The sequence below is a fragment of the Eurytemora carolleeae genome, unplaced genomic scaffold (genome assembly GCF_000591075.1).
Source record: "Eurytemora carolleeae unplaced genomic scaffold, Eaff_2.0 scaffold154, whole genome shotgun sequence".
NCBI lineage: Eukaryota > Metazoa > Arthropoda > Copepoda > Calanoida > Temoridae > Eurytemora > Eurytemora carolleeae.
Window position 1 is genome coordinate 348,475 of NW_019396344.1, and position 27,083 is coordinate 375,557.

Below are 27,083 nucleotides of genomic sequence, written 5' to 3' on the forward strand. Positions count from 1 at the left end.
CAAAAAATATTTCTGAATTTTGTTCAAGAAATAATGAATATTTATTGAACTAAAACATGAAAAACTAGCTTTGATGAAAACAACATTTATTCCCGGTTTTTCTTGCTCACGTTGAAGTTGGGAATATATATTTAAATATTGCAAACACCATTTAGAAAATTATTGTATTGATAAAGCAAATATCCTTATAAATCTATTGCATATAATACAATAGTCCTGCATCTGCTAATAATCAAGTTATTTAATTATAATAAATTCTTAGCAACAAATATAAGTAAGTATGGACTTAATGGAATTGTTGATGAAAATCAGGATTTGTATTCAGGAGTTTGTCTGGGGCCCCTGAATACGCCTCTGATGGATATTTAGATTTATATGATGACCTGATAGAGTTCATAAAGTTGAGCTATTTGTTCTTCAGTGAAATTCTCCAGATCTGATTCTCCTAATCAAATTTAATCAAGTTATATCTATTAATTTAAAGTAGCCATCTCTGTTTGCATGACTCATAAAACTTTTGCCCGCTTTGCCAAAATTTTGATTGGGGATCTTGATAGAACAACATGAATGTCCAAAGATTGGTTTAACATTTCTAAGTTGAGTTTCCTAGCTAGTATAATACAGACCCCTTGTGATAGTTTTATTTTCAGTTTAGCCCAAGCAAGAGAACTGAAATGGGAATTTTGGAAATTCTACTTGCTTCTCCCTAAAGACCATACAATTTAAGAACATAAAAAATTTAAAATGTACATCATTTTCCATAAGATCAGGTGTACCTAGCAGAATAAACTTTACTATTGGTGAAACTAAAATTCCAAATATATTTCAAGAAGAGCAGAAATTCCTTAGAAAACTTCTATTTCCTACTGGTAAACTTAGTGATGCGTTTGATTACATCAAGAGTGAATTTGAAACAAAACTCATAAATATGAATACATTTCTTATTCGGGATGAATATAAAGTCTGGATCTACAAACATTATTTCATTCCTTCTATTCCGTTTCTGTTCACTGTTCATACAAAATCACAAAGCCATCTGAAGAAACTAGATACGTTCACTGATAAATTTGTGAGAAAAAATGGACTGGATTACCACCCTGTGCAACAAATGCTGCTCTACACTTAAAACCTGGCCTAGACATTACTTCAATATCCACCCTGTACAAAACAACTATGACACAAGGATACACTAGGATAAGAATACTGGGTAATGAAACAGTTCACTCTGCCTTAAAATTTAAATTAGACAGGGAAAAAAATTGGCTCTGCAAAAATTCCATTACAGACTATGCAGAAAAAAATTTTCAACAAGCCACATTAGAGAACTATGGTCAAGCAGAAATACCTAAGTGGGATGACCAAGCTTCCAAAAATCAATGCTATAAAAAATGAAACAACCGCAGTGAAAAAGTATTTTTTGAAAATGAAACTTTCTGGAGAGAACATACAGAAACACTCATAAAACAAGGACATTTTCTCTGCCTGGCAATGCTTGAAAAATCTGACATGATCTGGAAATCTTACATATTCAACCTGAAGAAAGGTACACTGAAATTCCTACTCAAATCCTGTTTGGACACTCTGCCAACACAAACAAACCTTCTACAATGGGAAAAATCTGCATTAGATCTCTGTAAACTATGTTTACAGTCAGGCGCTGAAATGCAAGGTAGAAGACAAGAAACTACAAACCATATTTTGAATGGCTGCAAGGTTGCACTACAGCAAAAAAGATAAAATTTGAGGCACACAATCTTATTAAATATATCACTGGATTAATTGATATTGGCCGATTTTTGATGTATGCTGACATCCCGACCCATACCCTTCACACTGTCTATATTAGCGGAAATTCGGAATGACTACCCAAATGATTTGGAGCTATAATAAGTGGGCCCTGGAATATCTTTTTCAAAAAAAATTCAAAAATAAAAAATTAGCAAAAAAAATATATATTTTAGATTCAATATTTTTTACATTAAGAAAAAAAAAAAAAAAAAAAATTGTATGCTAATTCTATGATTTTTGATGTTTTGTGTTTGGAGTAGATACATAGGGAATATTATACACTATGTTTATTCCAATCTAAGATTTCAAATGGCCTTCCAGGGGGAAGTATTGTCCCCCTCCCCCCTCCTTGTGACCGCACAGAAACCAGATCTAGTAATTATCGATAGAATGGAGGAAAAGATGGATATTTTAGAGCTTACTGTCCCATTAGAAACAAATATCAAAAATGCCAACGCTCAAAAGATGAACAAGTATAATTGGCCAGTATGAATAGATAATGATTAAACGAGCTATAGCTATGCATATGCAATAATGAATCTAACTAGGGTGTTAATAGCTAAAAGAGTTTGGGAAACATATGCTAAAACCAGCAATCTTGTACTGTGCGGAAGCTTTAACTATTAAAAAAGCACAGAAAGGAACTAGAACGAATTCAAAATATGATTGGTAGATTTATACTCCAGGTTCCAGCTTCAACTTCAAGAGCGCTGGCTTGGATAGATGCGGGTCTTATGCCAATGTCATATAGAATACTTAACAAACAAGCTTTGTTTATGTAAGGTATTATTAAAACAAAAAATAATCCAACCCTCACAAAAATTTCAAGACAAGCATTAGAATACCCAGCAGATGCTTACACTATATCATAGATGAAAATAGAAGCTCAAGTTGGTTTAATTGCAAATTATGCTAAGAAAACTCACTTGCAAGCTGCGATAACACAAAAAGCAGTGGCATTTGTATTGAGTGTTAAAAGGCAACACTTTACTTTAAACACAACCCCCCAGCCCTGGCATTGGTTTAAAATGCAGGAGCATGTAAATGATTCAAAGGCAAGTAAAATTTCATGTCAAGTCAGGGGAGGAAATGCTCAATTAGGCAATAGATACAAAAACAGATATGGTTTTAAGTATGAATTTTGCCCACACTGCGAAACATTTGGCCTTCATATTTAACTAGTTGAATCTCATGTTATTTTAGAATGTCCAATGGTAGCCGACGAGAGTTAAAATTATCTAATTACATGGCTGCACATAAGGCCAAGGGACCAATCGCAAATGTTAAAATACTAAGAAGTTACCTTGGCGGAGATAGTTCAAAGGGGAAATCCCTAAGGGAAAGAGGTAGAAAGCTGGAAAAAATAATTGAAACATGGCAAACAACGGTACATGAACCAGCTCATTTTTAAAACGTAGGCAGTCAATTTTGTACTTATTTATTATTATATTACTCTGTCTTTTTCTAGTTAAATCAAGCAGTACGCTTAAAACTTGTTTTTAATTAAAATAGGCTGTCTTTCTTAATATCATCCATTCTGAACCAAAACCTGATTTACTCAAAGTTTATTGAGTTATCTTTTCACAATAAAAATGCAAGCGAGGCTTAACTCAGGCAAGGTGGCATCGCAACAAAATATTTTCCCAGTAGAAATGAAGGCAGGTAATTCCAATATTCTATTTAATCAAATTTAATTTAATCCTTATTTTTTATAATACGGAGAAACTAGAAAGGCTAAAAGGTTTACCATTGGCTTTTCAATAAACATCTATTTCAGTTTTAACGCTAAAACTATGAGGAAGCCTAAAAACGTTTTAATTAAATCATTTCTATAACCTTTTAAGTTTGACCGACTAGTTAGATTCACATTATTTATGATTTACCAAACACTTTGATTTTTCTCGAACAGATTTGTGTACTGTTCAAAATGCTATTTAAAGCATTTTTAGGACTCCTTACATATCTGGCATACACACTGAAACCTTAAAATTCAAACCCGATATGATCCATGAGACCCACACAGACACAAGAAGTGGCTGGAGCTCGACCCTGGAGTTCAACGTACCATTGCCATCAGGACATGATTCTTTAATTGTAGGTTGATTGTTAATAATAATAATAATAATAATGAACATTTTATCCTAGATTATAACAACTAGAGATGTGTCTGTTCACCCTTTTAAAATCAGCTCAAGAAGATAAAGCAAATAAAGCAAATCTACAGAAACTGCATATGTTCTACAAACCCAGTGTCAGTTTCAAAGCAATGTGGAGAAAATCTATCAAGCCTTGCAGTGCTGTCATCATACCACATCTTTAGAAAACGAAAAACACTAGACTGGGACCAAGAAACTCCATTTCTGAAAACCACCTCTGAATAACTTAACTATACTCATGCTAAGAGTCTTTTAATGCATCTGTTTTATTTTGGCAAACCCGTCAATCAAAAAATGCAATATCCAGAGAAAAGAGTAATAGTATTTAATTGTAAACTTTTATATTGTTTAATGTAAATTGCGTTAGACAAATATAAATGATGAATATATAGACGTTTTTCTCTAAACTATTGAAAGGATGAAAACCGGATTTTATGACAAATATACTTAATCAACATGACTGATGCAAGCTAATTTATTTTTGGTCAAAGTTTATATGACTTTATGGGTATCAAAAGATCCCTCTTTGAACACAGAATTCAAAAAACGTTTTAATCATACAAATCTTAAGTAAAAGTGAGAAAAAATGGTTGTTAGGGAGTCCAAAAATAACCCTTTCTGAATCATGGCTCAACTAATTTTTAAAATATCGAAGACCTTAAATATCGCAGATCTTTAGATACCCATGTAAAAAAACAAATCAATAAATAAAAGATCAACCATCAAGCATGTTTTGAAGACAGTTGATCCTATTATTTTCTGTGTTTAAAGACAATATCATGCACTTTGATGGTCTAAAATCAATTATGTCTTGCTTTGATATTTCACCTCATCATCCTACCCTGTCTAGCCACTTCCATAAGCAAACTACATCAATTTATTTCTAATTAAAAAATAATCACACTACTGTACATTTATGACATTAACATTTACTATATTACATACAGCTGGAGACCATTTAAAATAACATTAATAGTTAAAGATTAAACCTAGTACTGGGAGGTCATTATTGGTTATGTTAGAAATCTGAGAGCTAATCAAATTGAAGTGCCAGAGATTCCAAGTAACCTATACTGATCTGAAAACAAATTAAAGGATTTTTTGGCATTTACTTTAATTTGACCAATATGAAATAAAATTGTTGCGAGGTTGCTGAAAAAATTGTGATTTATCCAATAATTATCACTAAAGAAACAACTTAGCATTAAATCAAAACTTATCCAGTTTTCATAATTGAGAAAGCAGGAAGGTCCCCAACCTAGTTTGCTCAGTGCACAAATAAAAAACTCCTGTAGGTACAAGAACAAGTTTTGCATGATTGCACTGTACAGGGTTACAGAAAATTAATAAAATTTCTTATATTATCAGTTAGTATTAAATTTCTGAAGAAAATATGAGAACAGTTCATCGTCATAACAAAAAATACATAATGGAAAGCAGAAGTACACCAACATCCGAACATTTCTATTTGCTGTATTCAGAGAATCTGAATAAACCCAACAATTACTCTTTTTGTCAGAGGAGTTCAATGCATTTACAGTAGCTGAGATAGCACAAACTAATACAACTATTGTTAATATTGAGGAAGATCTCAGGCAATTCTTGCGGATGCTTTTAACTATAATCTTCATAGCTGGAGATTTGGTTTGAACCTTTGTTTGATATTGAATCTGTGGAGGAACAGTTGTGTCTGTAAGATTTATCAAGGGGATGATTCTAGAACCAGATATTGAATGTCTCCTCTGAACATCTTTAAACCTGGCTTGGGAAAGTTTTGGGAAGGTTTCAGAGCGTTGAATTTTCCTAGCAGGCAACACTCTCTTAACCTTAGTTTCTGTTTGAAGTTTTAAAGGAAAAACTTTAGACTTTCTTTTACTACTTTTCACATCTTTCAATGTGGAAACGCATACTTTAATAAATTCACACACAAGAGAAATAATTGCAAGGATTTGTATTGTTGGGAAAAAAGTGCACTCCTTTTCGTTTTCTTGTTTAAATGTTGTCTTTTTGCAGGGATTTGCATCTTGTAGCAGACCAAGTTCTCCCCTGAGCAGTTTAAGTAGTCGAATGTTAGTGTGATCTTCATAGTTTCCACATTTAACCCAGTTGTAGAGGGAGTCCAGCACACCAATCAGAAGTATAGATATTCCAGCAAAATATGAACAAGAACTAGGATTTACTCTCTGATAAAAGGAGGGATGGATCAAAAGAAGCAATCTGCCCAAACACAGGAAAAGAAATCCCCCTGCCACAAATACAGAGTAGCTGTTCAGCGGAAGAATGATGATGGAAAAGGTTTGGTAAGTGTTAATAAAGTTATCAAGGGAGGAGTGAAACCAAGATGTAGCAAAGCACATGAAATAGCATCTTGTAGTGGCAAAAATTCCGGTTGTGAGGAACAGAACAAGAAGCCTGTTTAGCAGTGTTTTTGGCTTGTTGTTCAGAAAATGAATAAAAATGAAGAACACCAATAATGCTATGATGTAGGCCAGTGAAGTTATGATGAAAGTGTAGTAGCTAGGTAAGTTTGGTACAAACATAACTAAAAGAACGTACGTTGCAGTCAAAATAAACTTGAAAATGCTCATTTTCGTCATGCTCATAAATTTGCTCAAACTGTTAGTTTACTACATCGCACAATACATTATAAAGTAATGATTGTTTTCATGTGGGAAAGAGAACACTGTTGCCTGGCAACTTCACTTGAGAGAAGAAAACAATACAAGGTTTGCTGACAATATCTCTAACTGAGCAGAGGGTCTCCGATTTTAAGAAGATTAAGATCCTTCCTTGTCTCAAATATTCATTCTTTTAGATTTTGACACAAATTAAAAATAAATTAATAACTTTTAATTCAAATTTAAAAAGAAGCTAAATTGGACCAAATAAATCATTAAGATCAATGCGTAGCATTATTTTGGGCAAAAATATGCAGATCCAAAGATTTGGATACAATGGGCAAAATATCAAGCACAGCCTGTAGAAAATATTGTTACTCAAAAAAATTTTTTTGCTAAACATAAATATAGGAGATTTTTAAAACTTCCTAATCTCTGAATAGTTTAGCATAAATAAAAGTGAGAAAAAGAGTAACAAATTTTGAAAATTTTTCATTTGATAAATAAAATCAGTAAATCTTGAAGGAATGTTCAGGACCTGTACTTGGATAAACTGAATTTTGATAATGCTTATATAAAAATTTACTTTATGACAATGAGACCATCCTAACATGAATAACATATTATGTAAAAGTAAAAGGATCTAGAAATTTAAAAAAATGTTGATACAGTTAACCTAGAGAAGAAGCAAAACAATTGAACTTGGGAATTATAAATTACAAGCTAAATAAATCAAATTTTGTACTGAATCATTAAGAAAATATGGCATTGTAGTGTGCAATGAAGACACTTAGAAAAATGCTTATAATTTGGCAGCTCAAGCCTTCCTTCCTCTTTTCATCCTTCTTCATCATTGAAATAATTTCTGGATTGTTTCTCTAATGTTTCTCTAAACAAACTTGAACCTCTAATCTGATCATATAAATCTGTTTCCTTTTAGTCAGACATTTTTCACCTTTAAATCTGATCTCTCACTTTTAAATTATAAAGTTACCTAGTTGGTTTCCTAATTTTTTTGCCATGTGAGGTCCCTTTATTCCCATCTGCTTGGTTAAATCTATCGCATATCTCTAAAAAATATTTTCAGTAAGATTTCTAGTCTTAGAAGAAGTATAGTAAAGCTCGATTTTAAGTACAAAATGTAAATTTCACAGCATTTTGCTGCCTCCACTCTTAAAATGTGTTGTAGATTTTCTCAACTTAAAAATCCTCCAAAACTCTTGGACAACAAATGTTGAATAAGAATAACTTTGATAAGTTTCCTTTAGTTCTAATATTTTCTTACCGCCCAAGCTTCCATGAACATTTTTGCCTGAGCAGGTTCAACTTTTTTGTGTCGCCTAAAAAAAAATAAGTTCTATAAATATTAGAAAAAGTGTCTGTAAAATGTAAATGATAATATAAATAATATCAAATCAAATCAAATGAAGTCAAACCAACCCAACCCAACCCAACCCAAGGTCAAGGTCAAGGTCAAGGTCAAGGTCAAGTCTCAAGTCAAGTCAAATAAAATCCAATCAAATCCAATCAAACCAAACCAAACCAAACCAAACCAAACCAGACATTTAGAGACGTCCTAGTAAAATTACACAATACCATCTCAAAGTGAGGCCCAAATTTTTTATGGCAACCCACATGATACCAGGAAAAGTTTAAGGACTGTCATAATTAAAAAATTTTGAAATTTATTTGAAAATGCACAAATTAAAACTAAAAAAATTAACAACTAAGAAAAATTGGCATCTTGAAGACTAAAAAAACAGTTTAACTAAAATGGTTATTAGAACTATAGGACATAATACACACTTTAAAGCCTATTTGCAAATAAAAAACAACTTTTAACAGACAACAAAAAGAGTGATATTTTATTAGAAATTATCCTACTTCAAAATTTATCTAGTAGAATTCAAATACATTTTAATGACTCATATTCTTTTTGGGCGGAGAGAACAAAAACAATGAACATGTTGATATAGAGCTTTTCTCAAAAACAAAGGTTTTCCGAATTAACATATGTAATAAAAAAACAGTACTTTTTATCTCACCTGAATTCATCTTTTACGTATGTGTCACCAATTGCTTTCAAATGTAAAGGAAGGCCTCTGAAACAAATGTATACTACTAAATTTTTTTTTCACATGAAATAATCTTTTAGTGAAGGTTGCTCGTCTGTTTGTAATTGCTAAACATCTTATTTTTTTGTGGCAACCCACATTCCCCCAGGAAGGAAGGAGGCTAATCTTTAAACATTGTATAAAAACGGCGAATTGAAAATGACTCTAAAATACTTCAAATTGATGCTAGAAGATGGATGCGAAGCATCAGTTTTTATTTATTGTTACCTGTGAAGTTTTAAACAAGATTTGTAGAGCAGTCTCACTTGGTTCACATGCGTCAACTGTTCAAACAAAATAAAAAGTTGACAAGGGGTCTTACCAAAAAACCTAATCTCTCAAAGCTTCAAATAAAGCTATAAAGAAGAACAAAGATCCGCATTCAATGAAATTGATCCTTGAATTTCAAGTGACCCTCCATGCAAAGATGGTATTGCCCAAATCATAATGGTAACCTTAAAAATTTAGTCTCATCATTTAGAAAAAAATAAAATTAAACATATTTAAACCTAGACCAGATTATTGACCAGATAAAGGTATCAAGGGTAACATTGTGCATCGAGCATTTCCATATTTGTATGGAGGGTCACTAGTAATTACGCCTAAAATCCCGTTAACATTAATTAAAATGTATAATACTTGTATCATATCAAGTATTCTTTTTGTATATTTCCTAATAAATTGAAATTTCAACATTTAGTGCAATTACAATATATGACTTTGTAATTGCGTAGTGTGAAGATTTTCATTGAAGAAATGTTTTTACTGCGCATTTTAATATTTAGTGCAATTACAATATGAAACTTAATAATTACGTAGTAAGTAGATTTTCTTGAAGAAATGTTTTAGCTGCGCAGTTTAAATTTAAGTTTCAATTTAATGATGAATATTTAGAAAAGGATTAGACATAAATAGACATCTTTAAAATTTGAAGGGGTTTCAAGCTTCTACGTCATTTAAAGCGACCCACTGGAACTGTGTGGGTTTAAAATTCTTAACAATGTCATTTAAAGAATAATCCATGTAAGGATTTTCTTCTTATTTAAATTTGTTATACAATAGAATAAATGTACTACTAACATCTACTTTTTTCCTCTACAGAGGTTTGGTCCATCACCGAGTTTTAAATAAACAGAAGAAGACACCAAATATTGCATTTACATAAATATAAAATATAAAATTCAAATATACCATACAGGGTGTCCAAAAAAAACTGAGAAAACAATTTTCAATCGAGGTGTGATTAAAAATCTCTACCTTTCAGGTATCTTTATATTTGATCAATCTGTACCACAGATCGCTTCTTCCATCAAAATATTTGACCCATCTGGGCACAAATTTCAACATTTTTTAATTGTTTTTTTTTGTCACCCTGAATGTAAGTTAGAAACAAACGGAACAAATATCGGCAGTTTACCGTGCTCAAATTTATTTTTAAACAAAAAACTAGGATATCTCAGTCATTCGTTCTTAATAAAATTTTAAAGGATACAGGTTAATTTCCTTTAAATGTTAAAGCCTTCCCCCCCCTCCCCGTAAGTTGCAAATTGGGCATGGTGCGGAATTTTCTCCGTAACATACACGGTTAACCACAAAGGACGTTTGTACTGAATTGTTACTGTCTAATGTCTGTTCCTTAAATAATTGCAACTGTGAACTTGTTTCTTTCTTTGTCAAGTCACTAAAAAGGCCATAAAAACACTTTGTTTAAGACAGAGGACTTAATTTAACCTGGAAGAGTTTCAGGTCATCTTTACAATCTCATCATTGGCGGGTAACCATTTATATTCGGATTTAAACTTTAACGGGTTTAAAGTATTCTATATTTCAATTTGCAACCTAAACTTTGAATAAACTGTTATTTTAAAATATGCACCCCTACACTATCCATGATCATAACCCGATGTACCCCTTGACCGATTTGTCTCAAGTTTTAATTGGGTAACTCGCTAGAACCCTAAAAATGGTCTGAACTTTGCCCAGCTCTCTGGTCAAAGCTGGGTCCCCCAGCTAGAGCGAAATAAAGTAAATCATTTTTCATTTTGTTCCCTGACTCATTCTCTCTGAAACAAGGGAAAACTATGAAGGGCAATTAATATAAAAAGTTTAGAAATCATAATCACAGAACATGAAGAACACACCTATAACCGGGTTTAAAACGGACGCCAAAAAAATATAAAACTTGGTCAAAAATCCTCTAATTTTCATGACATCAACACTTGATACTTGTTTGAACTTAGTCGTATCTCGAATTTTCTGATTTTGAAATATAAGAAGCTCGTTTTTCAAATCACTCCATTGATCGCCAAGGATCGTTAAATTTGGCAAAACGATTTTCAATCTAACTATTGATATTTCTTGAGAGCTGCGATCCTCTCCAGTAGCGGTGGATGAGAATGGTTCCAAGCCTAGGAAAAATAATTTATCAGGGATATTATTTTTCTTTTAAAACATAATTTTTGAACCCCAGTATATCAGGAACGTTGGCTAGAAGCGCAACTTTACAAAAAGTTCGATATCCGCGCTGAATAAATTTTTTGGTTTAAAACTTAAACGTATCGAAAGGAATGAAAAAGTGATATTTAATTCTTTATTTTCAATATTCTTCCTAGAGTCTTCAAAAATCTCATTTTTTTTTTGTTCCTTTTTTGATACTACACATTTAAAAAATCAAAGCATTTGTTACAAATGGCTTTAAAATTGTTCAAATTTTTTAAAGTCTAAAAAGTATAAAATTTGAATGTAAAAATTTCCATGTGGTGGTGCTTCTAAAATTTACAACCCTTCTAGATTACTATTTACAAATATTTGTGTTTTCCGAAAAAAACTCCTTCTAGCTGAAATAATTTTATTTTGTGGTGGGGAGGAAAGGGGTGAAAAAATAGAATTATATGCAATTAAGGAACACTGTAAACCAACATGGTCATTGGTCAATGTGTACAGTGTACAGTGTACAGTGTACAGTGTAAAGTGAACAGTGTTCATAAAAATATTTACCGAGTACAACCAATCATAGATTGGGAAACTGAGGTTGTCATTGTTCAGCTTAATCAGAGCAGTTTGAAGAGGGGCAGCTCTACCCAGACCAGCAGCAAACTCATCCGCCTGGGCAATTCATTCATTAATAAGAGCAGTTTGGAGAGGAGCAGCTCTACCCAGACCAGCAGCAAACTCATATGCCGGGAAATAAAGATTCTATGTTTGTTTGTCTGTTTGTATTCAAAATAACGTCAAAAGGTTGAACCGATCGGGTCAAAATTTGTTGGGACTTCAGATAAAATCAGGGAAAGTTTTTGAACGTTCAAAATTACAAGAATAATTTTAGTTTTTGTAATAGTTTGTAAGTGCGCAAAAAAATATTAAATAAAAAGTGTTTTTGTTATTCATTTATATTGTAAAAAGAGAAAATGCTCACAGATAGAGCCAAAATTATAAGTTGATGGGCCTGAAAGCATAGTTAGTTAAATTTTAAATTATTTTTGACCTGGAACTCAAATTTCCTGCTAAGCATTGTCATGAGGAAGTTTACTACGGAGGAATAAGGAGCCAAGATAAACTGTAGAACCACCATCAATCCTAGCAGACAATTATTCTGGGTTATTTCAATAAAACTTTCGAAAATATTATTCGTTCAAGAAATATTTTGTTCTTTGTTTTCATTTAACATCTTTTCATCCTCAGGTTTGACAATTTCACAAAAAAAGTATAGAAAATGTAATCAGATATTTTGGCAAAACTTAATGCTATAGACAATTTAAAATCAAATAAGTACTGAACAGTTACCAATAAGTACAGGCTGTATGTCGGAGAAACCGAATGCCGCGTACAACGGTTTATATTTGGACATTAGCGCAAACAGGAGGAACATAAGAAACAACTGAACCTAAAAAGATAATTTATTTGAACATTAGTCAATAATATGGGAATATGAAAAACAGTTAAACCTAATCAGATGCTAATATTTAAACATTAGTTCACGATAGGAACATGACAAACAGCTGAACAGATGTTTATATTTGAACATTAACTAATAATAGGAATTCACAATGATCGGAACAGCGGCTTAAGTTATACAAAAAAAAATCTACCATCGAGGCCACAACTATTACTCAGAATTGAAAAAAAATGAAAATGGTTCAAAAACTTATATGTGACAAGTACAAGATTAACCACAAAGGATGAGACTGTAAAGACGACTTGAAATTCTGTAAATATGACGTTTCCGACGTTAAATAATGTATCATGTCATGAATATTTGTAAAATATGCACTATTTTAGGAGGAGACGACTTGGTAACCTAAGAGAAGTTCCGTGACGGAAAAGGACGCAAGATTCAACAAGGAGGACACATAATCCTCCTAATTTGATTTTAGATGTCAAGATTTATAATAATCTGTAAATAGAAAAATATTTACTCCCTATTACTCATACTTAATCATATTTAATCTAAAGTCCTTTATTTATCTTTACACAACTTCAAGATGAAAACTTTTATATTTTATATACATAAAGACAAAAAACCTTTTTATAATTTTCTATGTAACTAGGAAAATTAAAACAAAACTGTTTATATTTAATATCTGAATGTTTCAGATATAAATGAGATTTCCATGACTGTGGGCGGGATGTTTTAGCCCCCCACACTGTTAGTATTCATACATGTAAAAATTGTAAAAAAGCTACATTAAAGAAAAAATTAACAACTGTTTAATCTAGATCTGAAGTTATAAAAACTACGGACGATCTTTACAAAAAATTAGCAATTTTTATCTAGATCTGAAGTTACAGCAACTACGGACGATCTTTACAAAAAATTCACAATTGTTTTATCTAGATCTGAAGTTACAGAAACTACGGACGATCTTTATCTCTGTAACTTTTTAGTTAAATAAACAAATAGCCTAAAATATTTACACAAAAACAGCAGAAATGAAAAATGCACTTTATAGAGATTGAAGGAATGTGTAGTGTGTAACCAGCTGATCTAGCTCTCAGCTTTCAATATAGAGGTACAAAAATATATTTATAAAATGCATTCTTCTAAACATGTTCACTTTTCAGCTATAGGAATAAGACCCTAAAATATACTTTTTTTTTCTAGACCCTGTAGTGCATGGAAGATTTCTCTGCAGAACTATTTAGCGTAGTCAATTTATACTATGCTCTACGGATCGTGTTTATTCTAAATCCGTCACAGGTGTATTTCTCATTAAAACTTTTGAACTAAAACGAGAACATGAAAAATGTAAAAATCTTTTTTCATGAGAAACATTTTGACTATCTCTGTTGTAACTGGATAATGTCCGTAATGTGAGTTCCTTTTATTTAAAATTCTTTAAGCCACGCCTTATAAATAGCTATTTTTATTGGATCTCGACTTTTGTTTAGGAGATGAATAAATCCTAAAATTAAATCTGATTAATCTTCTACCAGACTACCACCTCGAGTTATACTCCACAGTGCAATAAATCTTTATCAAGTCCCTGAGACACGTGCGACACATAAAGTGAGAGATAAGAGTCAAATGAAAAAACATTAACAAACCAAGGATGCAAATCCATAAGTCTCAAAATAATATGGCTTTTTAATGATTGGGCAAATAAAGAAACAAAAGAGAATCCTAAATATAAGGAAACAGACTGTGTAAATTCCGTGCAGTCGTCTCTGAAGTCTCATCCTTTATGGGTAACCCTGTAACTAAAATTAAAAATTTTCCCAAATAATTAATATTGTAACCTGTCCAATGACAAGGTTCTTGAGAACATGATTCAGCTTCCAATGTCCCAGCTCGTGACCAAGTACAGCCAGGATCTCGGAGTTGTTGCAACCCATTTTAGCAGACTTTTGATCCTCCTCCTGACAGAATTGGAGAATAATAAAAGCATTGATACTTTCTTGAAAAAATACCCCCTTTTTCCCCCTTCGTACAGTGATATTCTTAATAATCCGGACTGATATATATTAATTCATTACTTCTTTATAGATAACCTGATTTTAATAATGTTTTTTAATCAACAAATAATCACAAATAGTCCTAATCCTGACATTTCCAAAGTATTCTAAATTTTTATGCTCTCAACAATACTAGAGATATAAAGAATTTTATAAAAATTTTAATTTATTAAAATGTCTCATTCTGAACGAAATCAGTCATATCTCCAGTATTAATGTATATGCACAAAAATGGCCGACCACATTTTGGAAATGGCAGGACCATGGCTATTCTGTAATTATTGTTTCATAAAATCAGGTTACCAAATACTAATAAAGAATGCTGCAAACGATTTCTATGGTCAAAGACGACTTTGAAGTCATCAATCTACATTATTTGTTTTTTTAGTATCACTGAATGTAAGGAGCTTTCAGGAGCTTTTATCAAATTAAGTAGAATAAGAAGAACTATCGTCATTTGATAATTCTTTTTCTAAGAAAAGATGGCGGAGGCTTAATTTTTTGTTTGTTTAAAATGATAAAAAAAACATTTTCCTAATTTTCCAAACTTTATGGTTATTACTAAAATTTTTTTCTAGAATAAAATTATATCTACGAAACTGTTATTTACATCTCTGACAGGCTTCTGACAAACATTTATTCACCTTTTCCTGTTCCTTTGTTTCCTCAGTTCTTAGCTTGTTCCGTTCCTGTAGTTCCAGCAGAGTGTCAAATAGAACAATTCGCTTAAACTACACAAACAAATATTCATCAGCAGTCCTCACATCCTTCTTCAAGGGACTGGAATTTTAACTGACCCTTTATTCAAATGGCATGTCCGATTCACAATGGTTCCCTTTAAACTTTTGTCTCATCTAGGATAAATGAGAAATCGTTATTTTTTTTTAACGTGTATAAAAGTAACAATGAGGAAAATATAGTTGTGTCACCTTGAGAAACCATTGTTGAAAATAATAAATGTTTAGCTAGAAAATAGGATCTGAGCTGAAAACTTGAGAATGAGATATCCTTAATCACGATCACTTAATCTGATTATCCAATATAAACACTTTTGATTTTCTTCTAATAATCCTCTTTTTGGATATTTCTACTGTATAAAAGTTACGTTTGATAACAATTACAAATACAATGCTATATCGATCGGACTAATATCCGACGGAATTAAAGTTAGCTGTTCACAAGCCGGCTTTTAGAACAATTAAACAAATATAAATTTAATCATGTTAATATGAAATTATAAAAAAACATATTTTATTTGAACGTTAGTCTTAATAAACATTAATCCAAAACTTACGTTCATTCAATCGATGTTTAGTTCGAATGCGTTTAAAAATAATCTTGGGTTTAGTAAAACCAAGAGTTAAGCATTAATCTTGATATCCATCATTCTTAAGTTTTCAGCTCTGATCAATAATTTGATCAGAGAAAGGTTCCATGTTTACCGTCGTGAATCTGACATGCCATGATGATGCCACTCGATAAATGGATGAAATTGGAGGGTCACTTAACATTAAGTCCATTGTACCTTTAGTGTTAGCCTTTGTTTTTAAACGTTGTTTGGTTTTTAAGAGGTTTTAAAACTCTATACTTCAAACAAATTCATGCAAAATGACGACTCCAACTTAAGATTGTTAAATTACGATTAGAATAACGTTAAAACGGATCTTAAATGAAACCATCTCAGAAGGTTTACTCGAGGATTGTTCCGAGAAAACATTGCAAGTAAACCCATTACACCCAAAAAAAAGCCAAAAAAAAAACTTAAGACACAGAAATCTGCCAAAAATACCAATTTAGTCCATAAATTAAAAGTATCCACAAGTTTTCAAAATCTTCCATAAACAGTATCTTAGTCAATATAATTTGCCGGGAAGTGAAGTCTTACACTTGCAAAAAATACTCTAGATGCACTGTATAAAAAAGTATAAGGTAAACTTAAATTCACCCTTCCCCCCTCTAAAAAATGCCTCCGATTAAAAGAACTGTGAGAATAATTTCAAGTGACCCGACATGCAAAGATGTCAATGCCCAATTTACAACAGTACCTTTGCAACCGCAATCTGATAAAATTGTGGAAAATACCGTCGTTTTCCTGCCTCGAAAGGTATTAATTTCTGGAGATTTCTCCATTCATTCTCATAAGCAAGTAATGAGCAAGTCACTTTTGCGGAGAACCCGCAATTGAAAACAAACCGTTAGAACCGAAACATGGATATCTAATTCATACTTGATCAGACAATGCTTTAAAGGGTACCGTTGTTAATCGGGCATTGCCATCTTTTCATGGGGGGTCACATTTACAGTCGCTTTAAGAAGATAATATTTGTTTTGTTCCTTGTAGAATCCATAGAAGTATGCATTACTATGCGAGGATCGTTTAGATCCCTCGACAACGTAGAGCTTATAGAGAGGGAACTCTACACTAGCAGCCAACTGCTCAATACCAGTTCGGAGCTCTCCTAGTATATAAATCAATCAATTAATCAATCAATCAATCAATCAATCAGTCAATCATTCAAGCAATATATCAATCAATCAATAAGAGCTTAAAGAGAGGGAACTCTACACTAGCAGCCAGCTTCTCAATACGAGTTCAGAACTATCCTAGTATATCAATCAATTAATCAATCAATCAAATCAGTCAGTCAATCAATCAAGCAATATTTCAATCGATCAATAAGAGCTTATAGAGAGGAAACTCTACACTAGCAGCCAACTGCTCAATACCAGTTTGGAGCTCTCCTAGTATATCAATCATTCAATCAATCAATCAATCAATCAATAAGAGCTTATAGAGAAGGAACTTTACACTAACAGTCAGCTTCTCAATACCAGTTCAGAACTCTCCTAGTAACAATCAAATCAACCAAATCAATCAAATTAATCAAATAAATCAAATCAATTAAATCAATTAAATCAATCAATCAATCAATCAATCAATCAATCAATAAATCAACCAATCAATCAATAAATCAATCAATTAATCATGGGTTTAAATTGAGGAAACTCTACACTATAACAATCAATCGATCGATCATACTATTAAGATTGCCCTATGACCACATCACAATCTCACCATGACTATACAAAGCTGAGATTGATTAATAAGGGTTTATGCTTTGTAAATGAAGCTATTTCTTACTTACTCATCCGCGTTTCTCCAATTAGGTGAATACGGCCACAAGCAACCAAATGAAGCTATTTAGTCCTTTTAATAGACTTCTGCTTTTAGTAATCCATTGATTTCCTCCCGACATTTTGCGAGGCTACCAATCTTGGGTTATATCCCCGCTCTCAGTCTATATTAACTGAACCATTTTTATTATAGGCGTACACAGTAAATTTAAAAGTTTTTGTGGACCCGAAACATTTTTGGCTTTCTGGAACCATGGATCTGGTTTAGAGGGACAAAATATCCACCAAAAACTGCAAACAAAAATCGTTTACTCCCAAAACCCAAATCTGAACTATTGAAAAAAAGAGAGATTATCAAAAATGTCCTAATCTCTGAATGGCTCATAAAGTTTTAGCTTAGAAAAATGATAATAATTAAAAATTCTTATTCAGATAAAAAATCAGTAAATCTGAAAAAATGTGCATGACTTGGTTCAGGATCTGGATCCATTTTTTTCAAGTGCGGATCCAGGATCCCGATCCAGGATCCCGATCCAGATCCGCATAAAAATTAAATGGATCCTTTGCACTGCAATGAACTAACCTTCGGGCATAGGTGTATATTTATCGAAGAGAGGGGCAATATAGTCCGGGTAAACGGTCATCAAGAAGAGGAGCATAAACATAGAAAAGGACCAGAGATATAGGTAGAAGTGGTCACCACCCCAGTACACAATCTTAATAAAAATTACACTATTATACCTTTGTACTAAAGGTACAGTGCACAATTTTAATAAATAGTACATTATGATTTCTTTGTACTAATGGAACAGTACACAGTCTTAATAAAAAGTACCTATACCTACCTTTGCACAGCAGGTATAGTACATAATCTTAATAAAAAGTACATTATCATACCTTAGGTATTAGAGTTACAGTACACTATTTTAATAAAAAAGTACACTATTATAACTTTGTACTAGAGGTACAGTACACAATCTTAATAAATAGTACCTTAACCTACCTTTGCACAAGAGGTACAGTACACAATCTTAATAAAGAGGTACAGTACACAATCTTAATAAAGAGGTACAGTACACAATCTGTATAAAGAGGTACAGTACACAATCTTAATAAATAGTACATTATGATACTTCAGTAATACATGTATGTAAAATCTGAACTATTAATTTAGGACAAACTACAGCCTGAAAAAGGAAGGTTGAACCAGTGTGATCCACCCAAGAACTATATATGCAGGATGATTAAATAACCGAGATCATTCCCTTTATCCTGTCAAATCTAGGAGTTAAAACAATATAAAAATGTATTTTTAATCTCTAATTTAAAAACTGAGAAGTCAGGTAAACTAGATCAAGCTTCAAAAGGAATTTAATATTGGCACATTTAAAATGTTAAATCTGTAGACATGTAAATGATATTTAATCCCAAGCTTTCACTCAAAATATAATGATCGTCGTGTTCCAGATGACCATTAAGATTCCCTAATCCTATCTCAAGAAGTGATCCGTTGTTCAAATAACATTCAAGGTACAACAAAGGTATCAAAACTTTGTTCGGAGATCATATAAAGCATTAGATTCATTAATTATATTGGAGTTGTTTGATCCAGTTGATCATAAAAAGTGATCAGTATAACCCGGAGTTCTTGAGGCTCCAAAAGAGGCTTGGGTTGTATCACAAACACAAGCAGGTCAATTAACAGAACTATTGAAATGTATTTATTTGAAGAAGACAATTGATGTTGAAACGTGATTTCAACTGATTGATCTTTAGATGCGGAACAGGACTGATACGAGATATCTTTACCAGGGCTTCCTATCTACAGTTTGATACTACATCTTATATTTACCCATCTACACCTCAGTCATCTTTAACAAAGATCTCACGGTGATTTAATGGGATCTCACGGTGATCTATAGCACACAGCTAGTCTGGAGAACCTCCCAAGTATTGGTTAAATCTAACTTGTGTTAAACATTAGATTAGCAATAATTCCTATGCAGGCAGAAAGAATCTGACGACGACTGTACGTATTGTTTCTGTACTACGTATTACTGTTGCTCTTGAGGGACTGTATCTAGATCAATTCCAGAAGGTGAATACTTGTGACATTTTTTTCATTTTTCTTTAAATGAAAAAGATCGTTCCTGACCTGACTTTAAACTAATTCAGGAATATCTTAATCTAAATCCATTCATTCTTCAGAATCAATGAAGAATTGCAGTCCGCAGTGTTCACAGGACACACTTATTATCTAATAAACCTCTTTGCATTCACAGGAAAAATTATACTGAGACACGGAGAACTTGAGACCTGATAAAACCCCAACGGAAGACATTTGGATCAGCAAAAACCAAAACCGCCATCAAATATAAGATTTACATTAGAAAGCTTGGGACACCATTGTATCTCATAAAATATTCTGATGTGCCTTTTTATACAGATGTTAAAAGCTTTTGTTCTCATATAACTCTTCAAATCCTTTTATCTGGTCGTAACATTTCACCAGAGATCACATTTTGAAATATTGAATTTTAATGTATTCTGTCAAATAACTTTATCAGGTCACGACATAATTATCATTCATCAAATTTAATAAATACATCATGCTAATTGTGATTATATTTTTAGGTTAACAGCTTAATGATCATCAAAAAATAAACTCTTGATTTCTGTGTATGGGGTGGCGTATAAACAATACATTGGTTAAAAATAGTTTTGCACTAATATTCTGACACTGAAAATTAAATTGAGAAGACGCCAAAAGCTGAAAAGTGCACAATGTACAGTACACAATCATAAAAAATAGTACATCAGCATACATTGGTAAAAGAGGTACAGTACACAATCTTGATACATAGTTCATTATCATACCTTTGTACAAGAGATACAGTACACAATCTTTAAACATAGTAAATTATAATACAATTACACTAAAGGTTCAGTACACTACTAATCCTTAGCACTAATTGCAGTACACATAATCTTTAAATATATTCCAGTGTGATCCAATAAATATGGAAATTAAAAAACCACACACATACAAATAAATAAATAAGTAAATTAATAAAAAGATCAACAAAGTTTAATCTAACCTTGATTATTCCTGCAAGAATTGGAGCTTGGATAAATTGACTTACAAAGAATTTCTTGATCTACAACAATAAAAAATATTACAGAATGAATACAATTATATTTTCATTTTTCATTGTTTCTGATATATCAAAAACTAGGGGTTCAAAATTAAACTTAAATTTGCATACAAAATGGATTTCTTTCTTCCACAAATCAAAAACGACTTGTAATAAACTTTGTTTGTATTGATTTGCTCACATTTATATTGCGAGCATTATATCTCTCAAGTTTGTTGAATCCATGTTTCTCTTTAATAACAAACCTGATCTTTAAAATAGAATCCTCCAGTTTGTTGAATCCATGTTTTTCTTCAATAACAAACCTGATCATTAACGTAGAATCCTCCAGTTTGTTAAATCCATGCTACTCTTCAATAACAAACCTGATCCTTGTCATAGAATCCTCCAGTTGGTTGAATCCATGTTTCTCTTTAATAACAAACCTGATCTTTAACGTAGAATCCTCCAGTTTTTTGTTGAAGCCATGCTTCTCTTCAATAACAAACCTGATCTTTAACATAGAATCCTCCAATTTGTTGAATCCATGCTTCCCTTTAATAACAAACCTGATCTTTAACATAGAATCCTCCAGTTTGTTGAATCCATGTTTCTCTGCAATAACAAACCTGATCTTTAACGTAGAATCCTCCAGTTTGTTTGTTAAATCCATGTTTCTCTTCAATAACAAACCTGATCTTTAACATAGAATCCTCCAGTTTGTTTGTTGAATCCATGTTTCTCTTCAATAACAAACGTGCTGTAGATACTGAATGGTAACCCTGGATAACACATACTATTTAATTATATTGCTCATAAATATCATCAATAGAAAAGCAAAAAAACTTGATTTCCTAACATTACATATTAGTAATCATTCATAAATTTAATAGTCATTCATTATAACAATAATAACAATAAATCTTGAAATGTAGGGTCACTTGAAATATCGTTAACAAATCCATTAATGTCAAATTTATATTATTGTCATTCTTTAAGATAACACATTATGAGAGCTTTTAAAGTTGTGAATCTTTTTAAATCCTCATTTTGTACACAGATAGCATAAGAATAACAACAATATTTAAGCCGTCGTTTAATCAGTGAGATCCTGGACTTATGACAAGGCCCATTATGTACTTGTAACGAGCCAAAATAACTGTGGAATAAACGTGGAACAAATTTTTCTTTCAGAAATCTTGTGATTTGGGATTGTTACATTTCTAAAATGTTTTAGTGCAGTTTTTAGAATAATGCAGATAAAAAAGACGATAACTAGAAATACAATGTACTAGTATAAGAGAATACAGAGCTCTATTAAAGACTAGATAATGCGATATTTTCCAATCAGGTTCCATTGTGTGCAACTGGAGTAACCAATAAACAGACGTCTGTATTTAGGTATATTTAAGGATCCATTGGATCCGAAATAAAGAACCTTAAAAAATTGACTAAATTCATATATATGTTTTATATTAAAAGTTAGTCTTTCTTTAAGAATTGTAAACTTAACCCCTGAATGGGTATTACAGGAAACAAGTGGCCGTTAGATGGCGATCACAAACCTTTTGTGGAAATGTAGCACTTCCTGCCGGGACAACTATAGGCCTGCATATCCTTGTCCGGTAGAGCTTATAAGGATTCTGTGTATATCTAGTCTATGATCTAACCTGTGACAAGGCTGAAAATGCTAAGGTAGGTGCTAAAGAGAATAGAATTCAAGATTTCGTTTTTTCCCTCAAACTCTAGATAGTCCTGCAAATTAAACAAATTTTCAACAAAAATAACATTCACATTCACAGCTATTTAATATATGTAGAAAATGTTGTCTACAATGTGCACCACCAGTACGTGCAAGAATAAATACTTCACTTATGATAACATATTATCAAACCGGAATATTTCAGTATTCAAATAAATATGTATGAGTAAAAATCAACAATTTCTGAAAGTATATGCATAATGCATGGATTGCAACAAAAATAACGTCTTTAAATCTCTCGTCAAAAATTCTTTTACAAAATTCGTGTTGTTGAAATTGATTTCAATTATATCTCCAATAAAAAAATTCTTCAATCAGCTGCAAAAACAACAAATGGTAAACGCAAAGGAGTGAAAGAAGGCAACTTGTGTAAATAATTTGTTATTCTGCCTGGCGCAAATCAGATTTGTAGAGGTTTTGAAAATTGTTATGTACAAATTACTAATTTACCAGGGTGTTCTGCGCCATGTCCCAGAATATTCTGTACCCAGAGAACCAGAGCATACAGGTTGACAACGTGTGACTGAACAACCCTTCCACAGAACCAAAAAACGATCTGAAAATTAGATGCTATCCTGTTTGAACTACCGCCATTTGAACTATTGTTTGTTTCTATACTCATCTGAACTATTTTTATGTTCAACTATTATCATAAAGGTTTAAATTAAAAAATAGCGCAAATGAACATAAAAATAGTTAAAATGAACAAAAAAATAGTTTAAATGAACGAAAAAAAAGTTTGAAAATAAACAAAAATAATTCAAATGAACAAAAAATAGTTTAAGAGAACAAAATAGGTCACATGATCAAAAAAAATATTACGAATAGTTCAATGAACATAAACATAGTTCAAATGAAAAATCTAAAATCAGAAAAAATAGTACAAATGAACATAAAATAGTTCAACTTAACAAAAAATGTTTAAATAAACATAAAAAGAAAGTTTTAAAAAAAATCAAATAAATTCACGAGTCTAACTGAAATATAGTTTACAGAAATAAAAGAAATTTCAGATTATTTTATTGGTTCGTTTGAACTAGTAGCAGCAGCGCTCGGCCCCCTTAGCCTGTCCTAACCGCAGCGCTCGACCCAGAAATGGTCTTAATCTAAACTAACCCTGTATAATGCATACATTTGAGCAACATTTTTTAAAACTATTTTATTTAGATTTAAACTACTATATATCCGCAACGCCCACCCCCTAGCCTGACCTATCCGCAGCGCTCGACCCAGAAATGGTCTTAATCTAAACTAACCCTGTATAATGCATACATTTGAGCAACATTTTTTAAAACTATTTTTATTTAGATTTAAACAACTATACATCCCTAGCCTGACCTAGCCGCAGCGCTTAGCCCAGAAATAGTCTTAATCTAAACTAACCCTGTATAATGCATACATTTGAGCAACATTTTTTAAAACTATTTTTATTTAGATTTAAACAACTATACATCCCTAGCCTGACCTAGCCGCAGCGCTTAGCCCAGAAATAGTCTTAATCTAAACTAACCCTGTATAATGCATACATTTGAGCAACATTTTTTAAAACTATTTTTATTTAGATTTTAACTACTATATATCCCTAGCCTGACCTAGCCGCAGCGCTTAGCCCAGAAATAGTCTTAGCCTGCCCTTACCAGCTAATTAATACACACGTTTAAACTAATTTTTGGTTTATTTCAACTATTTTTGAGTTCATTAAAAATATTTTTTTTGTTCATTTGAACTATTTTTTTGTTCATAATTTTTTTTTATTTCAACTTTTTAAAATATTTCTTTGTAATTGCTTAAAATATATCTTTAATTGTATAACCTAACTTCATGAATATAACAAAATTCAAGAAACTGCGCTTATTGAAAAATAGTTCAAATGAGCAAGTAATTTGTTGATTTGAACTACAGTAACGTCATTTCAGTAGTTCAAGTGAACAATAGTTCAAACGAACAATAGTTCAAACGAACGAACAATAGTTCAAACGAACGAACAATAGTTCAAACGAACAAAAGTTCAAACAGAGGTAGTTCAAACAGGTATTCACCGAAAATTAAAACTTGTTAAAATTTTTTATCTTAAAAATTATGAACATCTTTATTCTATATATATAACTAGCTTGGGAACCCAGCGTTGTCCAGGGTACTCATAGTTACTTCCGCCGTTTACCCGCACTTGGTCTTAAGTTACGATTTTCGCAATTTTCCCCCATAAAAGTTGTCCCTCTTAATTTAGTATTTCAAGCTAAGAACATTATCGTGGTTTCTAAATCAAAATTTGAGGCAAATCAGTCTTGGGGTTTAAGAGTTATGATTGGACATACAAACAAACAAACACACAAACAGAGATTACTACTTTAAAGAAGTTTTAATCGCTGTTTAATTGTTTGTTAGTCGGATTATGAGTCATGAAACCCATGACCAATTTGCCTAAAATTTGATTGGGGAACTCGGTTGAACCATGGGAATGTTCTTAGCTTGGTTTAACAAATTTAGATTGAGTGGTTGCATTTTATAGCGAAAGTTTAATTTCCAGACAAAGCTGGGTTCCAAAGCTTGGTCTTAGTATATTTCTATAAATATGTGAAATAACGCCTACACAGTGTAGCCTAACCCGAGAAAAATATAAAATAAGAAATATTTACAACACAATTTTGAAATTAAAAATTTCGACAACTATTTTAAATCCAAATATTTTTACGACTGATAATCGTACAAGTTTAAAATATCATCATCCCCAATTAAAAATATTTGAGTGTATATTTTCTTCAAATGCTGTGTTTTATTGAATCTTTATTTAAATTGTAAATTTAAAAACTTCTACAAAGCTAGCTAACAAGCTCGTTAAAAGTTTCTAAATCTCTAAAAACCTTAATTTAAATTCAAATTTCTTATGTGGGAATTAAGGAAATAACCAAATATCATGAAGATCAGGGGCGCATTCAGGTATTTGTGGCTTAGCACCCACTGGGACCCATAAAAAACTGAAATCATAGATTTCACTTATCCAGGGGGGGGGGGGGCATAGACACACCCTTAAATGATATCAATGTTTTACAAACTAAAAGAAGAGACGATTGACTTATTTATTGTGAATTTCTACAGAAAAAAATAATTAATCCTAAAATTTTAAGATACTATCTGAAAGAAAACAAGTTCTTCATCATTAAATGATGGTATTTAAAATTTATTCTTGAAATGATTCTGATTGTTAATCCCTTTAAACTTATTCATTAACTTACTTATCCAGAGCGTAGAGTCGAGCTTTATTAAAGGTTTCGTCATCTAGAATTCCTTTAAGTTCATCTGGAACCGTGGTATGACTCTAGATTAAAGATAAATTAGTCATCTAATCATTTCCTAAAATATTCTTCCCTTTTAAAATTCTAAAATGTTGGACTAAAGTAGTTATTTAAAGGGACTGTAAGCGTCATTTCAAAGTAACCATTCATTTTTAGATAGGCGTGTCCAATTCACAACAGAAACCTTTAAACCTTTGACTGATCAAGGAGGTCTGACTTAATAATCTACAGAAACGGTTTTAATTGTTGAATATTAGGTATTTTCAAGCACAACTTGTTACATCAGCTGTGTTCAGCTAACGTACAATCAGGTTTAAAACCAATTCAAAAACTATTTGATAAAAATGTACATTTAAAGGGTACCGTTGTAAATCGGGCATTGCCCTCTTTGCATGGAAGGTCACTAATTACACTTACTGTCCCTTTAAGTTGATACCTTTATAAGGGGGGAACATTTGAGGAAGAGAGAAAATATATATTATATATACTCCCTGAAAGTATATTACAAGGTTACAGAAGACTAACCATATATATTTTACGCTGGCGTCTACCCAGGTACCCCTCCCAGATAAACTCCAACCACATGAAGCCCAGTACACCCCAGAATATGTACTCCAGGTTTACCTCCATTGTCTTCTGAAATATCAAGAGTTTGTCTCAAATTTTGACAAAATTAAATTTAGCTTGGCATTTGTTTTTCGTTCCGAGTCTTCAAGTTTTTCAAATATCTGCTTTTCTAGGAGAACAAATTTATGATCGATATACTTCTTTAAATCTTCTATCATATATATTTCCATCTTGGAATGATCACTAGATTTCTCCGTAATTGGTCCATTATGTAATTTTGTACACTGCTCAGGAAGAGAAAGCAAATCTGTTGATCTTGATTTTCCCGGATTTTTTCCTGCGAGTAAAGTTGCACTGGCCAGCCCCAACATGGCAGGGTTGTTCAAGAAATCCGCGAATTTTGGCGGGCCGGCTGCTGCACCACCCTGGGGAAACATAGGGGTCTTTTGCGAGTTTTCAAATAACAGCTTGAAACTCTGAGCGTTTTTTGATAATGGAATGCTTTTAGACAGTAAACTATTGACGTGGTCCATGTCGAAGTTTCCACAATTTCTTATTTTATTC

The 27,083-nt window shown here is 32.0% G+C and overlaps 2 protein-coding genes across 4 annotated transcripts; both read right to left on the reverse strand.

Annotated features, from left to right (window-relative positions):
* Nucleotides 1-285: 285 nt before the first annotated feature.
* On the reverse strand, nt 286-10,748 carry LOC111701380 (succinate dehydrogenase assembly factor 3, mitochondrial). The gene is made up of 6 exons (XM_023472644.1): nt 10,726-10,748; nt 8,905-8,960; nt 8,608-8,664; nt 7,848-7,902; nt 7,557-7,632; nt 286-445 (listed from the first exon to the last, which is right to left on the reverse strand). The coding sequence occupies exons 1-6, from the start codon at nt 10,732-10,734 to the stop codon at nt 372-374; spliced, it is 327 nt and encodes a 108-aa protein (XP_023328412.1). The 5' UTR covers nt 10,735-10,748; the 3' UTR covers nt 286-371.
* LOC111701377 (CAAX prenyl protease 1 homolog) lies at nt 10,739-27,083 on the reverse strand. 3 transcript variants are annotated; one of them, XM_023472641.1, is made up of 14 exons: nt 26,478-27,083; nt 25,893-25,975; nt 23,110-23,215; nt 22,568-22,652; nt 21,591-21,679; nt 20,862-20,921; nt 18,347-18,479; nt 16,963-17,087; nt 15,285-15,359; nt 14,413-14,532; nt 12,460-12,559; nt 12,161-12,252; nt 11,674-11,781; nt 10,739-11,084 (listed from the first exon to the last, which is right to left on the reverse strand). In XM_023472641.1, exons 1-14 carry the CDS (start codon nt 26,580-26,582, stop codon nt 11,022-11,024), a joined length of 1,344 nt encoding a protein of 447 aa, XP_023328409.1. In that variant the 5' UTR covers nt 26,583-27,083; the 3' UTR covers nt 10,739-11,021. The 3 variants fall into 3 exon arrangements, with proteins under 3 accessions (XP_023328409.1, XP_023328408.1, XP_023328407.1); XM_023472640.1 differs by having other exon boundaries at nt 15,279-15,359; XM_023472639.1 differs by having other exon boundaries at nt 15,273-15,359.